Source organism: Carassius auratus, chromosome 12, assembly GCF_003368295.1.
Source record: "Carassius auratus strain Wakin chromosome 12, ASM336829v1, whole genome shotgun sequence".
Classification (NCBI taxonomy): Eukaryota; Metazoa; Chordata; class Actinopteri; order Cypriniformes; family Cyprinidae; genus Carassius; species Carassius auratus.
In genome coordinates this window covers 7,847,243-7,859,691 of record NC_039254.1, presented here as the reverse complement: position 1 = coordinate 7,859,691, position 12,449 = coordinate 7,847,243, and the positions used below count along the sequence as shown (strand labels likewise).

General features: G+C 36.6%; 1 protein-coding gene across 1 annotated transcript in view; it reads left to right on the top strand.

The window, feature by feature from the left end:
* LOC113111675 (neurotrypsin) overlaps positions 1–12,449 on the top strand; it is a 33,858-nt gene that overhangs the window by 1,439 nt on the left and 19,970 nt on the right. Inside the window, exons 2-5 of the mRNA XM_026276656.1 lie at positions 2,362–2,404; positions 9,048–9,290; positions 11,106–11,244; positions 11,662–11,840. Of these exons, the coding sequence (XP_026132441.1) occupies positions 2,362–2,404; positions 9,048–9,290; positions 11,106–11,244; positions 11,662–11,840 (604 nt within the window). The remainder of the gene's footprint in view (positions 1–2,361; positions 2,405–9,047; positions 9,291–11,105; positions 11,245–11,661; positions 11,841–12,449) is intronic.

The window sequence follows — 12,449 nt, the reverse complement described above, 5'->3', positions numbered from 1 at the left end:
CATCGGATGTATGCTATAGGCCAGACATAAAGGTTGTTATGTACCTTCTTGTGTTTGCAGCTGTCAGAAAGACACACCTGGTCATATGTTCACTCATCTGTGCGATGCTCCATTACCACAAACTGTTTCTTATAAAAGTGTCATTTGAAATGGACAGCCAATTGGGAGTTTTCTGTTTAAATCTAGGATTTTTTTTTTAATGTATATTTTGCTATTTTAGAGACAGGAACATAAGCAAGGGCAGCATCAGTCTAGCCTCAGTTGCTGCTGTGGAATGAGAATGACATATGCAATTATGGCCGTAACTGACCTGAGCGTGATGATATGAGCACAAATATCAGAGCGCATAACTGGAGCTTGTTATCTATAATGCAATTAGCTTTGCTGGTGATGCTAAATCCCCAGATCAGTTTGTTGGTCATAAATGAATGAAGTAAATCAATAGCATGTTTTCATCTACCGACATGTTTGAAAAATGACTGTGCAGTGCAGGATAGAAACAAAGGGGGTTTTAAAGGAATAGTTCATCTAAAAATGGGAATTTGCTTATATTTACTCCCCGTCATGCCATTCAATATGTAGATAAGTTTGTTTCTTCATGGAAACAGATCTTGGGACATTTACAATTACATCAGTTGCTCACCAATGGATCTTCTGCAGTGAATGGGTGCCGTCAGAATGGGAGTCCAAATGACTGATTAAAACAAAACAATAATCCACAAATCCTCTATCCATAATATTACTTTCTGCAGTCTTGTCTAAATCAGATCGAATATGCAACATATCACCGTTTACAAGCGAATACAGTTCTAAGACAATTACAGTATGTGGGTAGATCTTATGTGAGAGGACTACAGTGGATGGACTTTTTCACTGGAGGAGGCATTATTATGGATTAGGGAATTTTGGCCAGAAGTGATGATTTAAAGTTAATATCTTAATGATTTTTTTTTTCTTACAAGCATGCAGCTGTTAGCAAGATGTTAATTGATAACTTGTGAATTATTGTGAAGTTTTATCTGTTTGAACTCAGATTCTTCATAGCAATAGTTCATTCAAAAATGAAAAATTAATTTTATTCCAAACCTGTATTGTGTTTTGTTGTTTTGGAACACAAAAGAAGGTTAACAAAATCGCTCTCGTCCATGCAAAGAAAAGGCTTTCAAACTCAAAAAGTGCTCTATACGACTTATGCTGTATATTTTGTAGAAGTCCTCTGAAGCCATAGCTCTGTGAGTGGACTGGAATTTAAGTCACTGAAAATGTTGTATTGAAAGCATTGCTTGACAACCATCAAAACTCACTGTCATTCTATATATATATAAAATGCTTGGGCTTTCTGCTAAAAATCACTTCTTTTGTGTTCCACAGAAGAAAGAAAATCATACTAGTCTTGAAAGATATGAGTGTGAGTAAATGATAACAAAATGAGTATTTTTAGGTGAACTATTTCCTGTTTTTTTTTTTTTTTTTTGAGAACTATAACGCTATAAAAGATATGTTTAAATATTCGTATGGGTCAGTGATGAGTGCTAGGACAAATTCAGGATTACAAGCTTTATGGTTTCTGATGCTCAGCGAAAAATCAGTTGGGAGAACAGAGTCCAATTGGTTCTGGAAAACTCTTTACAGCCGTTTTCCTGGCTCACTGAAATCGCTCAATGCATTTCAAGTCACAGAAGCAGCTTTAGTTCCTTACTGCTGCCACAATGACACTCTATCAGCAATCCTCAGATTTCTAGGGTGTACTCAACCTTGACAGCCGCCCAAATTTTAGCTGAATGGTTTGCAAACCAGTGCCAGATTTAATTAATGTATTGGTAGCTTGATTTTTCAGCTCAATATTAATAATTGAGAATCTGAACTGAGAACCTCTGCAATGCAAGCATATTGTTTTAGCATTGTTTGCAGTGAAAGTGTTTGTGGAACTGTTAGTGGCATGTAAGGGTGAGTAATTGTGTATTCATCACATATTAATAAGTGCTACATGTGTGATATCAAATTAATACTGTGAAGATCATGTATTTTATTTTGAGCAATTTATTAGGTCTCCTAAAGAAACTTCAACAAATTAATTTCATGATTGTCATGGTTCTTTTAATTAAAAACAAATCACCCATTAAAGCCACTTCATATACAGTATAGTACAGGTAAAATATTAACAGATACAGATGCTCCCCTGTCAGAAGGCAGGCAGAATGGTAGGCAGAAACAGAACGCTCCGCTGTTCAAATGTGTCGCGTCTAAGAAGATAAAACTTCACTTTTCCAGTGAAAGACACTTTAGTGTTCTGAACAAATCAGTTCATAATTCTGTCAGCTTTCTGCATTTGAACTCGTTTCCCCTTTTCCCTCCCTGCAGGTGAATGGTGATGACAGCTATCTGAATGCAGTGCAGAATACAGGTGAGTCAATACGAGTCCTCTCTGTTTTAGATCCCATTTTCACCTGGATTAACATTATTTTCTTATACAGGATCCAAAACATTTTTCATCACTCATAGCACATTCAAAGGTGGTCACAAATGCATGGAAAAAATGGAAACAAATTAATAAATTGTCTGGTGTATGCAGTGTAAGGTCATTTGCTTTGCATAAATCTATATGCTAAATTAATACGTTTAAGTGTATATCATAAAGCATTGTGAGTTAATTTAGTACAAGCATAGTACAAAAATAACTCCACATTTTGCTTAAACGCCTTTTGTGATAGATATGTATTTGAGAATATAGTGTGCCATTTTAACATTTGATGTATTTTTATAAAGGAATATTTTTTTCTTGAAGGGCTTGCTTCAGCTATCAAAGCTATGTTCAGGTTCAGGTTCAGGTGTTATTAGGAAGAGAGACATTCTCTTTTTAGAGAACATTTATTGACAAAAATCTCAACAGTCTGAAAAACATGAGTCATCAATATTTTGGTTGAATTTCCCAGAAAAGAAAGACTTTTAAAGAATTTAAAAGCGAATATCATCTAAAGTTCACTTTCATCCTCTTCTAAGAGTACACTAGCATGCACTGTAAATGGCTTTGAAGTACCGAAAGCAACAAAATGTTCATTTCATGCTCTTTAAAGATAACATAGACTTTCATGCATTTACAGAGATGCATGAAAAATTAAAAACAAATACTTGTTAAGGGTTACATTCTAGTATATCTTATTTTATCAATTCTGCCTGTGTTCGTAATAAGCCAATGAGATGGATTTGCGATGGGTTGTCTTATATAAATAATTCATAAATTCCCCTAGAGGTCTAAATTTTGACATTTATACCACATCACTGTGCGCTGGTCGCTGGATATCACCAGTGTGGCTGGTTAATAAGGGCATTCGCCCTATGTTGGTGTCCCATCTTTCTGAACTCTGTCAGATTTCTCCCTCATCTCATTCTCATATACTTTGACAGTGTGAAATTCCTTAGTACCAATCCCAGAGTGCTAATGACTGTCAGCGCTTTGATGTCTCTGCATCAAGACAGATAAACAGCCTGGCCTGGACCAACCAATCAGACGGCTTTATGGTGCCGGCAATGGAAAGGGCTTAGATTGAGCGATTTGGTTTTCACTTCTCAATGAAAACATAAACTGTGCCAGAAGCATCCCTCATACATCAAAAGAAATGGGTCAGCTTATGATTTTATAGTTCCCTTGAAAGTTACGTGGTTAGATTGCTACCTAGATCTATAGGAAACGTGCCACAGTGGTGGTTGGAGATGCTTGGACCAAATAAAGAAAGTTATTTTGATATCCTACGACACAATGTGCAATGATTGCATGCAGGGTCTTTGTTATGCAACACAGAATGTCTGAAGCTTTGTACATGCAGTTGCCATAAGAGACCACATTTCTGTTTTATTTTGCAAAAAAACACCTGCCAATGCTAATGTGAATACCCTGATGCACTCATGTCGCTTCCTGTCACCCATTGGTGCCCCACCATGCATCTGCTCTCACAGTCGCTTAACATGCCAAAGCACGTTATGTGAACCGTATCAAATATTCATTGTGGTGGGGAAATGGATTATTTGGGGAGGGAGAATGAGCTCTCCTATGGTGCAGAGTTGAGAGCGTGTGTGTCCAAGTACACCGTACGGATGCTTTGCGTAAATTGCTTGATTTCTGCTGCCATTCGTTCTGCCAGTGTGCTTCCATTAGCTCGGAGCAGCACAGAGGCTGTCAGTGGCTGAAGGTGAATGAATCCCAGCCAGACAGCTTTTAATACAATGCCCTGCGTTATTTATTTTTCTTCTTCTTATTTCAAGTGATTTCCTTTGCTTATTTTTGCACCCACTCTTAACTGCGTATTGTATAAAAGTTCTATTATATCTAAGCTTTTATCTGATCATTTAGATTTGATTGCCTGTAGGCTTGATGTTTGCTTTTAAAATAGTTTTTTGTTGTGCAATGGAATTGAAATTCTCTGTGGATGGAAGACATCTTGGTGTTGTCCAAGCTTTGATTGAATCACTTATGTCCTTCAATTTTGATAGTTGACACATAAGGTCTTATTTTAAATAATTCTTTTAGAAAAAAGCATTAAAACATCACAGAAAAGACTCTCTCAGCCCGTCTTCCTCTTCCGTGCATCTGTGCCAGTCTTTGCTTTCCCAAACAGCTTTGATGTTTCATCCCTCACCTTATGTCAGATCTGTGTGTTTTTGGTTTAGAAAGAAGATGAATGTCGGTATAAGATGATCTCACAAGTGTTGATCTTTCAAGGAATGGCTGTTTGTGAGTGAGCTGGATGTGTTGCATTATCAGACCCATGGTATAGCATGCATCCTACATGCATCTCTCTCTCTGATTCCCCATTGTTTCCCTTCCCCCAACCTTTTCCATGTTGTAGGAATCATTAACACGTGGGGATCAGCCATTTTTTCTTGCACCGTAATGGAATGGGATCGAAATGTCTGAGCCTTTGCTGAGTAAGCATTGCTGGCTCCTGGTGCTGGTCCTGATGCTCTGACTCTTCTCTTTTACACTATTTTATTACCCTGACCTTCTCTGTCATTCCTGTTAAAATTCTCTCTGCTTCTTTTTATCACCAAATGTACTATTCCATCATGCAGAAGATGTCTATCTTCTCTGTTCCATTTTATGAAAGGATTTAAATGTCAGACGAATATATCAGTCCTAAAGGGATAGTTAATGCTATCATTATTTACTCATCCTTATATCGTTCCAAACCCGTAATGTTGTTTCTTTCTGTTGAAGAATGGTTTTTAAAGAATCATAATGGAGATTTCGATATAATGTCAGTTTATCATGACCAGGGGGTTGTAAAAAAGAACAAAAAGCATAAAAATGCCCCACATGTTCTAAAAACAGTGTCAGAAATGGCACCTATTGTGCAGGCTGCAAGTCAATAACATCAAATGTTTCTTAATGTCATCACATTAAAACGGCATCATAACCAACAAAGGGAGCAACATAAATGAAGATGATTTTAATGTTTATAAAAAATAGGAAATAACTTTAATAGATTACATTTATGGTCTAATTTCTATTTACGTGATAAAAATAAAGATAAATTAGATCAAAGGATCTTGGAAGAAATGTATTACAATTACAATATTAAACCGCTGTTTTCAGCATTGATAATATTTAGAAACATGTCTTGAGCACCAGTTCTGCATATTTACAATGATTTCTGAAGATAGAATCATGTTTTTAAATTTTATTTATCTTTCAAAAACATGACAAATCTTACCAACCCCAAAGTTTTTTTTTTTTTTTTTTTTTTTAATATAAATTATGCTTAAAACAAGATGGGTTAAGAAAATAACCTTAATTAAAGAAATATTCTTTGAGAACCAATCTGATTATCTGACACAATTTTGCTTCAAGTAAATAAAACTTGTTTTAAAGGACATTTAGATACTTTACTGTAAAATAAGACAAAATAATTAAAATGAAAATGAATGTAAAGAGCCATCAAATGGATTTTTTTTATTCTGTGGCACTCTCTTTCTACCGGTGAAATATTTTTCAGTTTGTTCCAGACACTTTATCGACAGCATTATGGCTTTTCCTGCCCACACATCTTTATGCATCCAATTAAGCAGAAACGCAAAGAACGATTTCCCTGAGGTTGGCACAACTCTTTCTGAGAGCGCTCTCTGTCATCCTGTTTTAATATGTCTAATTCAGCTCTGCCCTGATTGCAGTGGCTCTGTCTGAGCTTGCAGATGGAGACATCAATCTACTGCTGCTCTTACACGCACTGTTCCTTGGTAATGTATGTTTTTCTGATATCGCTTGAATGCAGACTGCCTGGCTCAGAAAGTGCAGTCGTATGAGTATGCAGACAACGAAGACTGCAAACGTGCCAGCCGTGACTGTGATTAACAGCCTGTTCTTTTTACTGTCAGTGATGTGTTTTCAAAGGCAAATGGAAGGTTGAGGACCCTTCATATCTACAGGGCTTTCTGGTGACAGGCTGGGAATGACATTCTGCTGAGTCATGTAGTGCTGGATTCTGGGATTAAGGAATTGTGGGGATTACGAGAAGCAAAAGATCACAGCCTCTCCATCCTTCCCTGACTGTCTTTGGGTCCAACTCACAACAAAGTTCCTCAAAAATTGCACACAAACATGGAAAATGTGCTGACATCTCTCAGAGGCTTTTTTGTGCAATGTCTGCAGCATTTCACAGTCCATATGGAACTCACCATCTAAACTCTCTATGAGTGCTTCCCATAGTTTTGCTCTCTTCTCCACTGTGTGTTCAGTCATCCGGCGAGAGATGCATCAGCACAGTGCTAAACTCAAATGCTCAAGGCCCCCTTCAGCAAAGTGAAGTTGTTCACACTGTTCAAAAGTTTAGAAGAGCTCCACTAATTATCTTTCCGATACATTATCTAGCCATTCACAGCGTGTATGATGTTGTTATGGGAGAAATGCAATTTGATCCTGATTTTCACTGTGCTACAACCCCAAAATTGAGTTAACATAATCGAGTTTGAATTCTGGAAGAAGACCAGCTCTGATTTTCCATCCTGCTACTGTATGAACGATCCAGGCATAATCATGTGAGGACTTTTACAATCATTTATTCTTCTTTTTTCCTTATGTGCTTAAATATCATCTTAGTGATTTTTCTTTTCACTGCTGCATTTAGCTGCTCACTGGGGGGGGGGGGGGTGTAATAAACTCTTCTTTGAACACGATGCATTGAGAAAATAACAGCTATATAAAAATTAGTTTATTTTATTTATTTATTTTTTTGCATTGTTGAGTAGCCCTGCCCACAATGAAATCTCATTGTTTCAAAAATCCTGGTCTATATTAAACATCAAATATACCTAATTTGGCTGTGATTGTGCCATGCCACACAGAAATTTTTCTTTCAGATTGGACAGACAAATTACTTGTCACTGGAAGCTTGTCAGTTTGTACCTGCTGGGACTTGTTGTAAGTGACAGTATAATTGCTAGCCATAGCAGATGTCTATCTGCGTATAAAGCCTTGTGATAATTTTAGTTTTGTTCACTGTGGTTCCTTATTCTCTTTATATTCAGAGTTATACCTCTTCACGTTTAGAGGTTGTCCAAAATGCATGTGTTGATGCATCCCTTAAAAGAACCTCCTGCTTGGACTGCATACTGTCAATCAAATTTGTATTGTGTTGTAGAAAATAATAATTTAATCTCAAATTTGAGACAGTGCGTATGCAGAAACACAGTGACATAGTGATTGGTGTATATAGTCTTGCAAATGGGCTTAACCAGCTGTACACTCTAAAAGAAATGTTGGGTTTTTCAACCCAACTTTGTATCAAATATGGACTAACCTAGCCTTTGGGTTAAAAATGTAATGTAAAAATGTAACCCAACAGCTAGGTCAGTCCATTGACACAACATTGGGTTGAAACAACCCAGCATTTTTTAGAAAGTAACGTGAAATGGATTATTTATTTCATTATTTCAGAATGTTTTCTGAACATTCAAAAGTTTTGCAGTTTTAAAAAAAAGCATTTCTTCTTGGTGACGCAAACGTTAGAGAATACGTTAAGAGAATTTTCCATTTTAGCATTTTGCAAACATTATGGGAACCATTATCCTTGTTTTATCCCTCGTCCTTTATGCTGGAAAAGGAGGTTGAAAGAGGGATCCAGATGTCCACTTTCTCTCTCTTTTAACTGTCCGGCCCAGGGCTGTGAGGAATCAGTGCTCATGGCTTTGGAGGCGATGTAGAAGCCTAGTTGAGTGTTTCGGAGAGATAAACAAAAGGGCCGCAGTTAGATACAAGATACTGGCAGAAAAGCCATATTGAAAGGCTGGATCTGCAGCTGATTGGCAATTTATACAACAGGGATTATTATTTTGGACTTTAATGACAAAAGGGGGTTTTGGTAGATAGTGAGCACTCTTGGAACTAAACTTAAATTTTGTTTTGCATGCATGCATGCAGACTAACAGTTACTTCTTCAAATGTCACAAAATTTGCTAAATAAATCAGACATAGAGCTTTTCAGATTGACATTTGTTTTTTGTTTTTTTCACTGGCAGTATGTTTTGTTACTTTGGTAGACAGGGGTCTGTTTTTTTTTTCAGTCTGACCAGGAAAAACACATGAAATACAATACAAGTCTTTTTTCATTAAGAAGTTCATTCATCCTAAAATAGGGTAAAAAAAAAGAAAAAAGAAAAAATTTATATATATATATATATATATATATATATATATATATATATATATATATATATAATTAAGTGTATAATAATATAACATTCACTTTATTGTGAGCAGTGAATGAGTGGAATCAGTGGTTTTGAATACATTTAATTGTACAACAAGATTTTCCCTTTTTTCTGTTGTTTTATTTCCACACTGACTGTTTCTTTTTGGTTGTTGAATGAGAAATTATCTTGGCATCCTGCTGACTCACTGTAGATGTAGATACACTAGATATTGACCACCGTCTGAATAAATGAATCAGACATCATCACTTGAAAAATGCCAGTGTGAACAGTCAGCCTAAAAGATGGGATTAAAAATATAAATCGGATTTATGCACAGTATAAAATCTTTTTTCTCCCGCCCTCAGTTCCTCTGTCCTGCTCCGAGGGCTTCACTGAGCTGGGTTATTACAATGGCACCGTTTCTCAGACCGACTCGGGTTCACCCTGTCTAAAGTGGACCGAATTCCCAGATTACATGCAGCAGTATCCAGGCAGGGGTCTTGGAGAGCACAATTTTTGTCGAAATCCTGACCGTGAGTCCAACCCATGGTGCTTTTTCAGACAGAGCTCAGGGGCCATTGGTTGGGCCTACTGCGACTGCCACCAAGGTGAGTACTACGGTGTTTCATTAAAAGTCTGCTATGTTCAACTAGTGAGTTAATTCAAAAAGTATTTTGTATCATATCATTGTTTTATAATATTCCTTAAGGCGGCATCCCACTTGCCAAGTCAAAGCAGCTTTTATTTTATTTCATTTTTATAAATTTTCTCTGTGAGATCTATCACAATCACTGATAATCTTTGGTATGAAGAGCAATCTACAGTTTCCTGTCATAGATTGTTTTGGCAAATCAATGTGAAACTCGCCAAAATATCAACAGAAGTAACAGCATTTCAATTCTAGCGTTTGAATCCCTTCAGGTTTCGCTGCAGATTATTCATGTACAGCGTCCGTGAAAAAAAAAAGTACATTCAATAAACAACCCTCACTGTTTTATTTTATTCATTTTAGTGTCTGAGAATTCTAGAAAAACACATTCAGTGTTTGCAATATGCGGCTTTGCGTCTGCTGAGAAAAAAGTTTGGGTCAGATCCATTAACTCATCAGGGAGTTGAATCTCTGGGGCTGTTAACGCTTCCCGCAGAGAGAGAAACACAGGCGCTTATGACTGAAAATCAGCTAGTGGGACGACAGCCTTAGATGTTAGAATATACAGATGATAAATATGTGATCTAATACCTCTTTGTGTACTGTTGTCCTACTTTCTTTTCCATCTCTTGGAAGAATGTTTTGCATCAACTTTATATTTAGAAATCAATGGTTGACATTCTTGTAAAGAATATTCTGTATACTGTATATCTCAGGAAAATTAGAAAAGGTTTATTCGTAAAGAAAGAAGAAGCTTGTGTAAAAAGCATCTTGGCTTGCAGTTGAGACAAAGGGCGACTGTGACTGTTAAGTAGGACATGCTCCTGGATCAACATTCTGTTCTTGTTATCAACCAATCGCGTATTACTGTTAGGTTTAGGGCTGGGATTAGAGGCATGAATAAATTGATGAGAACAAAGTTTTGGATCATAATTTTCCTCTGATTTTAGGAGCTTATGCTAATGATCTGAGAAACTAATTGCACCCCTAATAAAACTGTATGGTTCATCTCTGTAAAGAAGATGTACTGTTAATTTCCATGTTCAAATTCAGTTCTCAGAAAGATAAAATGATATATAAATACAGAACGAACCATGCATTTTGGTTAGTTTTATAAATAAAAAAATATCAAAATCTCACAATTTTTGCTATACTTCCTGTAAAGAATATAAAAACTGACCTTGTCTTTTCAGTAAGATTTTATAATTTACAGTTAATCCTTAGTCAGATTTAGAAAATAGTGAGGAGATAAGAATGCTGGTTGTAAATAAGTTTATTTAGGGGTTTTCTTGGAAGTGGTCTATTGGACCAGTGCTGTAAGCAACCACCTTGACCTCATTCATACAGATATCAGTAAGCTAAAAAGAATCACTGAGAACAACAGCTTAATAATAAGTCTTAAGTCGCTGGGTATATTTGTAGCAATAGCCAAAAATACATTGTATGGGTCAAAAATTTTCTTTTATGCTAAAAATCATGAGTAATAATCATGTTTCATGAAGATATTTTGTACATTTCCAGTCGTACAAATATCAAAACTTAATTTTTGATTAGTAATATGCATTGCTAAAAACTTCGTCTGGACAACTTCAAAGGGGATTTTCTCAATATTTATATTTTTTGCACCCTCCGATATCTCAGCCAAATATTGTCCAGTCCTAATAAACCATACATCAATGAAAAGCTTATTTATTCAGCATGCAGATGATGTATAAATCTCAATTAAAAAAAAACTGACACTTAAGACATATGTATTTATCTCACACTTGTTCAGGAGCAGTAAGGTTAGCGGGAGGTTCATCCTCAAAGAGTGGGCGACTGGAGGTCTACCTGAATGGCCAGTGGGGGTCGGTTTGTGACACACACTGGACAGACCGGGATGCCAGTGTGGTTTGCCGACAGCTTGGACTGAGGTACGGTTATTTCTAATAAGGGCTGTCAATTTGAAATATTAATTTAGTATAAAGAGAATGTGAATAATGATGCTTCGACTGAAACACAGGGTGATGTTTGAATTATGTTTTTATTTGCAATTCATTTGAGTAATTAGTAATGTAATTCAATTGATCAAATTCAACCTTACTTTATTTGACAGTCTGTGAGTATCAGATCAGATTTTTGATATTTCTGATATTTATGGATCTGTGGCTCTCAGTGTGGTCAAAGCAGGGTTACATTTCAGCGATTCATTAAAATTCACAGTGTCTTAATTTTTACTATATCTATTTTTGATTTAGCCTTTGTTAAATCATCTCAAAGTGAGTGGGAAGCCTCACGTCTCTGAATAGTGAAGGAGATAACTTCTTAATATTTCTTTCTGTTTGTTGTAGTGAGATTGGCACGGCTCTCCAGCACTCATATTTTGGCCCCGGCTCCGGGCTTTTTCACTACGCCCGCCTCGGCTGCCGCGGTGATGAGAAATCCCTGCTGGAGTGCAGGAGCAGGAAGTTTGTTACGAGTGACTGTAACCATGGAAACGAGGCCGGAGTGGTGTGCGCACCACCTGAAGGTCAGTGTGCTTTTCTGTGAGAGTGAAGCTAATGACCTTTTAAGTGACACGTGAAATAAACACTCCTGCATCTAGATGCCCTCGCAAAACCATTGAGCTGCTGTGAAACAGAAACAGTTATTTTAAATAGCTTACAGAGATCATCAGGGTTATTTCAAGTCTGGTTTCTAGAATTCAGTTTCCGCCTCTGTGTCTGCATCCTAAGTGAATGCCGCAATACGCAACTAAGATTGCTCCCATTATAATCAACAAAGCTGTCTACAAGTGCTTATAATGTGAGCGACTTGTTTCATGATGTTTCGCGCTGCACCTCGTTGCTTGCTTGCAGTGCAGACTGGGTTTAAAACCTGCTAATTAAATTACATTCATTTGCAGTTTTAGATGTTCAATTACTCTTTTTTTTATAATCTTGACGTAAAGCATTACAGTATCAAAATAATGCAATCATTGATTGATAAAATTCTATAAACAAATCCCCTTAATTTTGTCTTATGCTTTCAGCTGCTGATATGAGTAGACTATTCTCAGCTCTATACAAATGATGATTCAAGTGGACTATTCAAAACAATTCCACAGATTTTTACAGTGGCCCAGTAGTGCAAAACACAA